Genomic DNA, 12,303 nt, shown 5'->3' with positions numbered 1-12,303 from the left:
ATAAAATTAAATTCAATGACTGTATATGAGTTTTTATATAAACCAGCGCTGTACCCTTTCAATGCCGATGGGAGCGGGCCGATTGGTCGATCTCCGGAATTGCTGCTTGCAGCTATTTTGAGAACCTCTCATCCAAACAACTTCAGCTCTTGACACTGCACTTCCTTGGGTCCTCATCAACACACACGCCGAGTATGTGGTCAGTTGGATGAACAGTTCCCGAAGACAATAGAAAGACAGTCAAACAAACATAAAGAGCACTCTTCTGTTTATTTAAATATGTGTGTTCAGATGAGGCTGTGGGAACAAAACAGTATTGAATGCACAGGGGCAGTGTGGAGCAGCATGGTAAAGAGACTTAGCAAGAGACTGTTATAAGGTGTGTGTGTGTGTGTGTGTGTGTGTGTGTGTGTGTGTGTGTGTGTGTGTGTGTGTGTGTGTGGTATGGCTCTCTTGGAATTTACCATATTGATATTATGTCTGTGCATGTTTCAGTAGCAGCACTGAACACATGGTTTCCTCTCTCTCTCTGTCTCTGGAGGGCTTGCTGACTGTGACTGATGAAGAGCTGAAGGAGGCCGGGGTGGAGGACCCAGTACACAGAGCCACCATTCTCAGTCAGCTCCTCAGGCACAAGCCCATCCTGGACCCCTACTCCGGTAGCAAACAAACATATAACAACAAACATACCAAACATATAGACATGCTATGTACACATGCTATGCGCAAAATTACGCGCACGCAAACACACGTGCACGCAAACACACGCGCAGGCAAACACGCCGTACGCACCCAAACACACACGCACACAATTATTGAACTTGCATTATTGCAAGTATTGTATTTTCAGCTTTTTGCAAAAGCGAATAAATGGAACACTGCATTCATGATATGTAAACCTTTTTTTAATTACTATCTATTCTGAACGTGGTATAGCTTGATAACTGATGATCGATAAACCCGCACAGTTCATAGATTCAAGTAAAGGCTTAGCTTTCGTCCAGATTTGTTCAGCTCTATATTGTAACAGTCAACAATGAGCTAAATCCAACTTTTCATTCGGTTTGTGTATTCTTTCCTGTTTATTTGGCACTCTAGGCAGTGGCCCAAAGCTTCGAGTCACACGGAAGTATTCCCTGGGGTCGTCTATGGACCTGGTGAGATCACATCGTATCTCCAAAACACACACAAAGACCCCCCCCCCCCACACACAAATCCCACACAGACTCTCACACACACATACATCACACCACACACAAACATCACACAGACCCTCACACACAGACCCCCAGACTCACACACAGACCCCCCCCCCACACACACACACACAAACATCACACCACACACATCATACAAAGACCCCCTCACCCACACTGCCCCCCCCCCCCACCGACCCACACACACACACACCATACACCGACCCACACACACACACACCATACACCGACCCACACACACAGACCTACCTCTACGGAACGTCCTTACAGCAGGCATCCTGTGCCACATGCTGAGGTGTTTCAGTAGCGATGCTTCTGGTGTCCCGGCAGGTGAGGAACAAGAAGGATCTTTTCCGCCACAGTGTTTTGCCCCGCCTCCAGCGTGCGGTCTCCAACGACGTCTCCGCATCCTGTTCCCAACTCCATCCCCTGACGGAGGACCAGAGGACGGAGGACGCAGAGCTCTCTCAGGAGAGCAAACGGAGGTAGGTCCACCGATGGGAGCTGACCCAGAGCCAGTGTCAATTGTTCTTCTTTGGACTCCCTGTTTCTTATGATGTGATTCTTATGATTAACCAGAGGATCGCAAAAGTATACCCAACATGAGACTTTTTGAAAAAGGCAACTGCGTCTGATGCTCCCTTTATTGGCCAATGGGACCTTTGTGCATTGACCTCACAAGTTAATCAGTAGCTGGAAAGGACTGTCTCGTCACATCCCAGAACCAAAAGAGTGTTGTTTCCTTGTGTCTTCCTTTGTACACTTAGATTTAGAGATTAGATAGCCTTTCCTGTAATTGTAAACTTCAAAACTGTGTGTCCATTCATTTAGATAAACAATTCCTGAATAAGCACAACTAGTGTAGGCTACCTTATTTCATTGTAATTATTATTTCATTGCCATGTGACCAGACAAAAATAGCTGAAAGACATCAACCCTGACTGTCAAAAAGTCACATGAGCAACACATTGACTTAAAAGATGAAATATGGCTACAGGCAGTGCATTTCAGGTTTCAAGAAGAAAGCGAATGAATGAATTAAGCCGTATTATTTGAGTACGGATCAGTTGGAAACGTAATACAACGAACGTAATACAAAGATACCACTAAGATATAAAGCCGTTGAACTTTAAGCGGTAATCTGTCATCACTTGGAGCATTTTGCAAGTAGTGTGTGTGGACTCTTGACAAGTTTGGGCACATCTCTGCTCGTCTATCGCAAAGCTGTGGGACACGTTAATGGTTTAAGGGCCTCTACTCAATCGGTCATTTTCAACGGGGTCCATTTGTTGGATGAACAGTTAAACATGTCATTGGTATACAGTTTCCTTTTGTCGTGTGAGTAGAACCCAAATCCGTAAATCCAAACTTCTGAAGTTGAGGGGAAAGCTCAATAATTACAAAGTGCATTCACGAGATTTCCTGTCGTAAACAAAGCTCGCGGCTGTCGTTGATTTGATATCCCTCGAGCCCCACCCTCTTCGACCAGGTGAGCTCCCCTTCCCCCCCTGTCGGAGCCTCGCGGGATCTCAGGAATGCTGCTCGCGCTGCTACAGATGTTTCAGCGCTCGAGCCTGTCCGCTCCCAGCGTGCTAGCGGGAGAACAACTTGAGAAACTTGCTGTGACTCGTCCCGAACGGAGCTGCGCCACACAAAAAAGGGCAGTTCGCTAGTAGGATGCGGAGCGGGGGGGGGGGGGGTTTAAATCGCATTTGTGTTCGCTTTTGTGGAAAATAACTCATACGCTCACCGCCATGCCCGGCGAATCCAGCGGATTTTGAGGCGGACAGGAGGCAGGTAAGAAGTATACAAAAAGGTAACGCTGACCGCTTTACCAATGTTACCTTTAGAACTTTTACCTAGGGCTTGACTTTCGATCGGTTGTCTTGTAGATCCGATCAACTTTGATGGGATATTGTTGTGACGTTTGGTCTGTGGCTGTAACGGTATGTCTGCAAAGAACAGCTGCCAACAGAGTTACACAACTTGGTAGGCTAATGGTGGCTGCGGTACATGTTGCACAGGTGTGTTTCCTCAGCGCCCAGGCCAACGCCCCTCCTCAAGGTCTTATCAGTTATTGAGGCTTATCTCGTGTCAAATATTAATGCCAGGCTACATTTATGCGTTTGCTTCTCGGAATTTGTACTTTAAAATTGATACTCTTTCGTGTTCATCTTTTGTGTTTTTGAGTGGTCGACTGACGACTGGATAACTAATAGTTTCTCTACATAGGCAAGGGGAATAAGTTCTCGTCATGACAATGCTACATTAACCCTATTAGCTTCTGATACATTAATAGTCAATGTCAATCCGTCCCATACAGTGTAACTTTGTTTATCTAGCATACATCAGAGACAGACTGGACAGAATCATAATAGAGCTTAAGACTTGTCCCGCCCAGACTAGCCGCACTGGTTCTGTCTATCTGGTTCTGTCTATCTGGTCCTGTCTAGCTCATCTGATTGAGCAGGATTGGGGGACTCAACTTCCACTCGGCCACCCTCTCAAGCATTTATGCGCTAAGACCCATATACATTTTGTAAGTGTATATTGTAGTGTCCACCAAATTGCATTTATTGGGGGCAAGATACTGTAGATGCTAGGGTCTTTGGATCCCTTTGGAAAGATACTGTGTTCGATTCCCAGCCCTACCACTAGGGATTCCTGAGCAAGATGCCAAACCCCTTCCTACTCCCTAAGCTGCTTTGGATTAAAGCATCTGTTAGATAACTTAAGATAAGACGATACAAGATGTTTAGCCCATGCTATACACACACAACATCGGCCTACGCAGTTCTACCCTGTGTATTCTATACAACCAAACATGTGACATTTACAAGACACATGGCTGGCAGATTTAAACCTCTGAGGTGTCATTTAATTTTAATAGGGGCGTTATTGCATTTACTCGACTATCTAATTAGGATTGGTTCTGGATTCTGTCCATAAGCGCTGTCTTGTGGGGGACAGGAAGTGTGTGTGTGTGTGTGTGTGTGTGTGTGTGTGTGTGTGTGTGTGTGTGTGTGTGTGTGTGTGTGTGTGTGTGTGTGTGTGTGTGTGTGTGTGGGGGGGGGGGGGGGGGGGTGGGGTGGGGGGGGGGCAGGAAGGGAAAATGTTTGGTGGGCTATTTAAAGTCTGTCAGGTTGACTCCTGGTGTTAATGACCGTGCTGTGTGGCCTTCGGCCCTCATCCTGCCCTGGTTCACAATAAAAGCACATACTTTAAAGTTATTTAATTTCCTTTTTTTTTCAGTAAGAGGAGGAGTGTCAGTGCATACTTCAGTCAGCTGAAGGTAAGACAGTGTCTGTTTACATCAGCCTGCCTGCCTGTCTCGCGCCCTTCTCGTCTTGTCTGTCTCACTTCCTGCCTGCCTGTTTTCTTTTCTGCTGTGTGTGTGTGTGTGTGTGTGTGTGTGTGTGTGTGTGTGTGTGTGTGTGTGTGTGAGAACTACCTCCATGGGAGTGGTAAATCACCCGTCCATCAGCTCTGCTCAGCACACCTAGCTCACAGCCCTCGTTAAACGTGTGACTGGCTGACTGACTCACTGACTCACTGACTGACTGAGCTGTTCTCCCACAGCTGTTTGGCGGTCGTAGAGAGATGGACGCCCTGAAGAAGGAGCTCGAGGAAGAGCTGAAGACGAGCACCGAGGACCTGAGGAGCCACGCCTGGTACCATGGACCCGTGAGCAGAGAGGTGAGCACTGAGCCGCGCCGGGCCGCCATACCGCGGTCACCCACTGGGTTCTCCTGCAGTAGGACCATGGCTTGAGTGTTGCCGCATCTCGTCTGCAGCAGTTTCCTCCTCAATTAGTTTGGCTTTTTTTTAAGACAGTATCCCCATTTTCACCTGTACAACCATAAAATATTTGTAGTAGATTCGGGTCACTCAAGACACAGCCAAATGCTCACAGATACACGCAAGCAAACACAAACACGTACAATGCAAGCTCACATAAGAAGATGCACAATGCATTCCCAAATTTGGTCCTGACTCTGGTTGTGTATCTTCATATCAGTAATATATAATTTAACCAATAACCTGACTTGGATAGAAAGGGTAACACACGATGAGTGTCCTGCATCTTTAGTGGAAGCACAGTTAACATGTTTAGCACAGGGGACCCAGGAGACAGACCTGCCCTGCTCTCTGTTTCCATCCAGGGGGCTGAGGCGCTGCTGGAGAGGGACGGAGACTTCCTGGTGCGGGACTCCAGCTCGGGGCCCGGGGACTACGTCCTCAGCTGCTACTGGAGAGATGAACCCATGCACTTTAAGATCATACGAGTGGTCTTACGGCCCAAGAAGGTCTGCTTATTTATTGGTCTGCTTCTTTATTACAGTAGGGCCAAATGTAACTTTATACTTTTTATATATAATAATTATTATATATTATATAATATATATATTATTATTTTATATAATTATTTATTGTATACACATATTATGAGTGTTAATATTGTTTGATAAAAGATTGTTTTGTATTTGTGTGTGACTATTTACTATCTAGTCATTTAGCCGACTCTCTTATCCAAAGCCACTTGCAATGAATTATTTTTCAGATGTGTGTCGTTATAATGAGCAGGTAGAGGATGGGCATCTTGCTCAAGGATGCCGGCTGTGGACATTGGGGTTTGAATTCAGAACCTTTGAGCCGGGAGTCCTCTCCCTAACCGCTGCGCTCTCCCTCACTGCCCTGGTGTCACAGGGCTACTCCCGGGAGCTCTTCCAGTTTGAGGAGGACCGCTTCGATAACGTCCCTGCTCTGATACGCTTCTACGTGGGCGGGCGCCGGCCCATCTCTCAGGCCTCGGGCGCCATCGTCTTTCACCCAATCACACGGACCCTCCCTATCCGTGTCATCAGCGAGCGCCAGGCGGAGCGGGCCGGCGGCGGCGGCGGCAGCCACATTATGGCCGGAGGAGGGGGTGGTGTGGCGAGAGCGCGGACGCCACTGGATCGCTGCAAGAGGCGGAGCTTAAGCTATGCAGCCACCGACATGCTGCACCTCGATAACCCGCTGCTCAGGTGAGCGCACGTTTACCTGTTATTTATGTGTCGGAAATGTGACACCGCGCACACACCGCGCACAGGCTAAACTCAGTCTAGTCTGCATTCAGAATGAACAACATTGGAGAGATATTGAGGGTTGCCCGGAAGAGGATGCTGAACGAGCAAGAGAACAAGACTAGCCGAGCGACAAATTGTTTTTTTGATGCAATGAACGCAATTATTATTTTCTACACTGTTTGAACTTGATCAGGTGACGTTTGCCTTTTCAATTAATTTATTGTTTACAAATTATGAACCAGCTCATGTGGCAACTGTCTTTAAATCTGTCTGGGCTCTGAGCCGTCTCTATCTTTGCAATTGCAAATAAAGATTTACCAGAGCTTGTCTTTGGTCATGGAACTTTTCCAAGGGAGGAGATGGCTTTTCGAGTTAGAATCTAGTACAATCTCACTTGATTCAGCTTGTTTGCTTGCTTCCACGGCTGCATCATGCTGTGATGCTGTGTGCCAATTTGTTTAATATTTGGCAACCCGGGATCCTCTGAGAATACTGAATTGTAACACACAGGCTCAAACAAAAACAAATGTCCGACCCTCATCGGAAATTTCAAAGGAAGACAAGCTGGCTGTAGCATTGTCAGAGACGACAGTATTTCGACTGGCATTTCGCATATCATGATCATTTTATGTTTAAGTAAAGTAAATACTTTACGTACAGTAAAGTAAAGTTAATTCCAATTACAGTAATACAGTAATTGGAAGTATTGTCCAGTATACAGTATTGTCATTGATATGCTTCTTAGATTACATCCAATTTTTGTGTCTGCATATGAAAGTACAGAAGACCTCAAAGACATCTAAGTTAGTAGTCAGCTAAATCATGTTATAAACAACAACAACAACAGAACAAATTCACAACGATCAATGACAAATCCTAATTCATTGTGAAAGAGTCATACTGTCAGTTGAAGGAGCATTAACATAAGCATTAGCATTTAGCATCAATTCTCGAAACAATCACACTTAAATATCATGCTGCAATGACCCAATCAGCAGGTCTCTCCGTTCTGTGCCGTGTTCTGAAGAGATGTAATTAAATGAGACTGCCTTGTTTTTTTGATACCCACCCCCTGCTGTCTGCAGGCATATGATGATAATCAGTCGTGTCATCTGTTGAACGAGGATTTTCAGGGTCTAGCACGCACAGCTGACAGCCCCCTACCCCCCCCCCCCCCCCGTTGCACAAGACCATGTGTGAGCCCTGCATGTTTTCAATCAGTAACAGGGTGTGAGGATATCTTGGCCCAACTCTGTCCCTTGTCTGCCCAACTCTCCGTCTGGACGGTGGCCCGACACCGTTTACGCCATCTTAAGAACAGATTTCTTAAGAATAGTGACCATAGGGCCATTCAAAGGATGCTGGTTTTTATTCTGATGCAAGGTTTTAGTCATGTGATTTATAGAATAACCATTGGCTATCTACCGATAGTAAATGCATGGTTGTGTACATTGAGGGTAAGTCTTGCTCACATACACATTTGTCTTCTCTTGTTCCCTGGCAGAAGTGGGAGTCAGCCGGCGAACCTGCAGAACCTGGGACGGAGGCCTTCAATGCAATCTGCACAATCTGACAGCAACCTGGGAAATGGTATAGCCTTCTATAGCCACAGTCCACATGTACTAGTGACTCTAAGCATCAGCCTATTCCTCTGTACCTTGTGAAATTGGCAGATCGCATCCCTCTTATGCACATACTATATGTGCACTATGCTGTATTAGCTTTGTGTCATCCAGATGTTTTTAACAATGCGTTCCTTCTTCTTCTTCCTGGTTACCAGGCGTTCCTCAAAACGGTAAATCAGAGAAAGAAGGCCCCGCCCCCATCTCCCCAGTGTTCCGTACCGGTAGCGAACCCATGCTGAGCCCGAACACGCAAAGGTCACGCCCCTCTCTCCCAGGTTAGACACTCGTTACTACTGTTTTGTCATTTAGGGAAATGCAGGTTTTAAAAAAAGTAACTGCATTTTAGATCAACTTCCAGTTTGCCTACAGGCACACTGCGGGTGTTGGGATTTGAACCCTGAAGCTTTTTTGCTGGGAATCCAGCACCCCTATAACTTAACACGTATAAGATACAAATGTGTCAACCATATTTTTGTCCCTAGGTGGAGGAGTGACCCTACGGGGGTCAGACGGGCAGCTTCACCCCCGTGCTCCTCCTAAACCCCTCAGGGTGTCAGTGGTGTTCCCCAATGCTGTGCTCCCTTCCTCCCACGTCGCCCACGATGACCCCTCGTCCTTCTACGACGAACTTGTGGTTCAGGTAACCCACCGTAGCCGATTTATGGTACATTTTTCGGTTATCTCAAACGCATCAATCTTGTCCATCGGTCTGCGTTTCCGTTTTCACTTCATCAAAGTGGAGGTTCTGCATGTTTTGAGAGCTCAGGGATGTCTTGCTGGCTGGCTGGCTGGCTGGCTGGCTGGCTGGCTTCACCTAATCAGTGGAACCAGTCATGCCTGCCCACTAAGTGCAGCCTCTGGTGGTTTTGTCCAGGTGCCACCGTCCAAAAACAAGAAGGGCCACGTGGACCGCCTGCGGGCCGAGGAGAAGTGGCAGAGCCGGGCCCGTCTGACGGAGACCTCCTTCAGCATCCTGGAGCCCCAGGACGAGGGAGCCGCGTCCCACTCGCACCAGAACCACGGGACGGACCGAGTGGAGGACTGGCATTTTGAGCGTCCAAATGTTTGTAATCGTATTTATTTATTTTCAAATCTGTCGCATATTTCTGCATTGATATTAATTATTATTATGAGGCTTGAGTGTGATGACGGTGTGTCCGCCCAGGTGGATTCCGGCTCATGTTTTCAGTTGGACCGGTTCGAGTCGATGCTCTTGCCTGAGAACAACCGCCCCCTGGAGCCAAGCGTGCTGCTGGCGCTCAAGGAGCTCTTCGTACGCGCCGACGCCAGAACCACCTCTCTGCACATGCTCAGTGTGGACTGTCAGGTAACCACGGCTTTCTAACTCTGATGGAGCTTTGTGATCACTGTAGTTACTTGACATTAGTTTCATAGTAGCACAGTTATTCGTGATAAATACATTTATTTTCTATGTTTCTGAGGTAGTCCCAATGGGAGACCCGGGGCCAATGTGGGAGATCTAGTTGTTTAGCCAGATGGCTGAGAATCAGTGGACTGGGCTTTGTCTTAAGGCTCATAGCCGTAGCCTCATAAATGTATGAATGATTGATCTATTTAGTGTCAATGATTGGCCCTGGAACAGGTTATTAGTGCTCATGTATCACTCTTGGCCTTAATACTTCAAACTTCGGCATCCAATTAAAAAGCTCTCCGTTCCCCCCGACCCTCGCGGCCCCCCCAGGTCGCGCGCATCGCCGGGGTGTCCGACGAGCAGCAGAGGAGGATGGGCGTCGAGTCAGGGCTGGAGCTCGTCACCCTGCCCCATGGACACCAGCTGAGACAGGACCTCTTGGAACGGTACCCCCCCCCCCCCCCCCCCCCCCGGCTCACTTAGCATCGTCCGTTAGTCCCTCCCACCCCGTCACCGGCCCCGACCTCCACCTCACCCTCCGCCCGGTACTTGTCATCCCGCAGGCACCACCTGATCGCGCTGGGCGTAGCGGTGGACGTCCTGGGCTGCACGGGGTCGGTGGGCCAGAGAGCAGCTGTCCTGCACAAAATCATCTCGCTGGCTCAGGCCCTGAAGGAGCACGCGCACAATCTGTATTCCTTCTCGGCGGTCATGAAGGCCCTGGAGATGCCCCAAGTACGGCATTGAGAGCAGGACATCTTTATTCTGGTGGCGCCGCTTTATGGTTGGGTTTCAACGGCACGTAGTCGTTGTGAAGTTCCCAGCCGGGGTATAGTTTAGTCTTTATATCCCGAGTTTATTGTTCTTTTTGTTTGTTTGGGTATTTATAGTGCTTTGTCCATTCGCGGCTATTTATTATGGGTTGGTGCTTTTTTTATGAGTGTATATATTGTGATAGTGGTTCCTTTTTCATTGTGTGTGTGTGTGTGTGTGTGTGTGTGTGTGTGTGTGTGTGTGTGTGCGTGTGCGTGTGTGTGTGCGCTCGCAGGTGGTGCGGCTCGAGATGACATGGCGCGCACTGAGGCGGAGCTTCACGGAGAGCGCCGTGTTGTTTGAGAAGAAACTCAAGCCCTTCATGAAGTCCCTGAGCGAGGGGGACGGTGAGTGCACACCGCCGGGGCGGACACGGCCTCCCACCCGATCAAACGAGCACCTTTTATGACGCCACCAACGGAAACGTATGACTCAGCACTGCTGTCAGAATCCCCTAGCCCGGCCCCCCTCCCCGAGGGCCCCCAGCCATTGCCTGGGTTTTAAATAGCAGATGGGTGATTAGTACATAGACGGCACCTGCCTCATTAACTCACCTGACTTCTAATGAGGTCCCGAGAGCACCCCCCCCCCTTATCTCCCCCCAACAGACACCGCTCAGTCCCTCGCACATCCACAGGGTCTAAATGGTTGTTTTAGTTTGGCCATTGTTTTCCTCATGCTATTGCCTTCTGCCACCTGGGCTTGTTATTGTCTTCCCTCAAGAGAGTTTGCTTTTCTATTTAATGGCAACAAATATATTGTGGTCCATCTTTTTCCAGCCTACATTGTGAATTTGTTCACATTTTGCCCGAATCCATCATGGCAGACACTGAGCGCAAACAAATCCTATTTTTATCCTTGTTTAGATTAATAACTAGTTTAACTAATCCAGAGTTAAAAATAAGATGTGCGACACATCTCTGATAAATTAAATGAGAGATGTGAAGTCAAAAGATGTAATTTATGATTTATTAAATATATTCTTGTCTTATGTCTTCCAGATACGGTGGTGCAGGGTCCGGTCGCCGTGCCCCACCTGGTGCCCCTGCTGATGGCCATGGAGGGCGAGGACCCGGTGGAGGACAGCGACCGCGGCTGCCAGCTCCTCTACGACGTGCTGCAAGCGGCCCGCAACGCGGCGCTGAACGCGCCGGTCTACCAGCGCCACGCCCACTCCCTGCTCACAGGTACCACGCGCACCTAGCAGAGCTCACAGGCGGTTCTCCACGTTCTTTAGAGAGGCGTCCGGGGAGCTGGGGCACATTGTTTCGTTTGCCGATTGAAACGGAAGACGCTGAGATGTAGCCACGGTAGGTGACCACGGCGACTTTACGTCTTCCCACCAGCAGGGGACTGGGAGGCGGTGCCGGAGTTACTGGAGGCCTTCCGGACCGAGTTCGCCCTGCGGCTCTTCTGGGGGCAGGCGGGAGCAGAGGCCGAGAGGCAGGAACGCTACGACAAGTTTGACGTGATCCTGGGCGTGCTCTCGGACAAGCTGGAGCCGGAGGAGATGACCCCCATGGAGCACCATTGACCACGCCTCCCACGGCCGCGCAAAGACTGACGTGCAATGCGCACTTTTGCTCAGGGGTTTGCGGCGTCGTTCCAGCTGACCTTTGGCCTTTTGTGTTTTTAAGGCCAACAGAGTGAGCCAACCTTTTGAACTCTTTATCATTATCGATTTTTATCGTTTGGTGTGAACGCACCAAACTTGCACAGCGACAGTTTATGATTTGTTGCGCAACAAATGTGTCTTTTGGTGGGAACGCAGCTTTAGGTGGAGGCCGTGTTGGTTTTTGTTTGTTTACTTTTTGTAACCGGTTGCAATCAACCTTTTCCTGCTGTCATGTATATTGTACACACCACAAGCACAATTAATGTGGTGTGGTTATATGGAGATCCCAAAGGAATGTTTATTAGGAGGTAGACCACATTTCAAGTGACTTGTTTTCTGGATGGACCTCTTCTGACTGCTGGTATAGAGACGTAATGTTTTGACTTTTTAATCTTTATCAATAAGCATGTTAGTCAGCTTCTGCTTTAACCCCCACCCCCCCTTTCTCCCATTAAAACTTTACTGAGTTTAGAGAGTCCTCCTGAGTATAAAAATATATACACTGGAATGTTATATTTTCCCCAAATTGTTTACAAATGCAATAAAACTTTCTACCCGGTTTTTTATGACACTCTGGACCATCTTTTTTGCA

The 12,303-nt window shown here is 48.1% G+C and overlaps 1 protein-coding gene across 3 annotated transcripts in view; it reads left to right on the top strand.

The window, feature by feature from the left end:
* sh2d3a (SH2 domain containing 3A) overlaps window positions 1-12,273 on the top strand; it is a 13,755-nt gene extending 1,482 nt beyond the window's left edge. Inside the window, exons 3-19 of one of the 3 annotated variants that reach the window (XM_079729811.1) lie at window positions 542-659; window positions 1,099-1,157; window positions 1,548-1,702; window positions 4,470-4,509; window positions 4,797-4,913; window positions 5,381-5,524; window positions 5,925-6,244; window positions 7,791-7,876; window positions 8,067-8,186; window positions 8,394-8,551; window positions 8,786-8,974; window positions 9,077-9,238; window positions 9,614-9,729; window positions 9,847-10,018; window positions 10,332-10,443; window positions 11,098-11,283; window positions 11,446-12,273. In XM_079729811.1, the coding sequence (XP_079585937.1) occupies window positions 542-659; window positions 1,099-1,157; window positions 1,548-1,702; window positions 4,470-4,509; window positions 4,797-4,913; window positions 5,381-5,524; window positions 5,925-6,244; window positions 7,791-7,876; window positions 8,067-8,186; window positions 8,394-8,551; window positions 8,786-8,974; window positions 9,077-9,238; window positions 9,614-9,729; window positions 9,847-10,018; window positions 10,332-10,443; window positions 11,098-11,283; window positions 11,446-11,630 (2,439 nt within the window). In that variant the 3' untranslated portion in view covers window positions 11,631-12,273. Of the gene's footprint in view, window positions 1-541; window positions 660-1,098; window positions 1,158-1,547; window positions 1,703-2,912; window positions 3,015-4,469; window positions 4,510-4,796; window positions 4,914-5,380; window positions 5,525-5,924; window positions 6,245-7,790; window positions 7,877-8,066; window positions 8,187-8,393; window positions 8,552-8,785; window positions 8,975-9,076; window positions 9,239-9,613; window positions 9,730-9,846; window positions 10,019-10,331; window positions 10,444-11,097; window positions 11,284-11,442 lie in introns of those variants that run through there. The other 2 variants (XM_079729810.1, XM_079729812.1) reach the window with 2 other exon arrangements.
* Window positions 12,274-12,303: the final 30 nt, after the last annotated feature.

Source organism: Pollachius pollachius (genome assembly GCF_949987615.1).
Source record: "Pollachius pollachius genome assembly, chromosome: 2".
NCBI classification, from domain to species: domain Eukaryota; kingdom Metazoa; phylum Chordata; class Actinopteri; order Gadiformes; family Gadidae; genus Pollachius; species Pollachius pollachius.
This window is presented reverse-complemented; position numbering and strand designations above follow the sequence as displayed.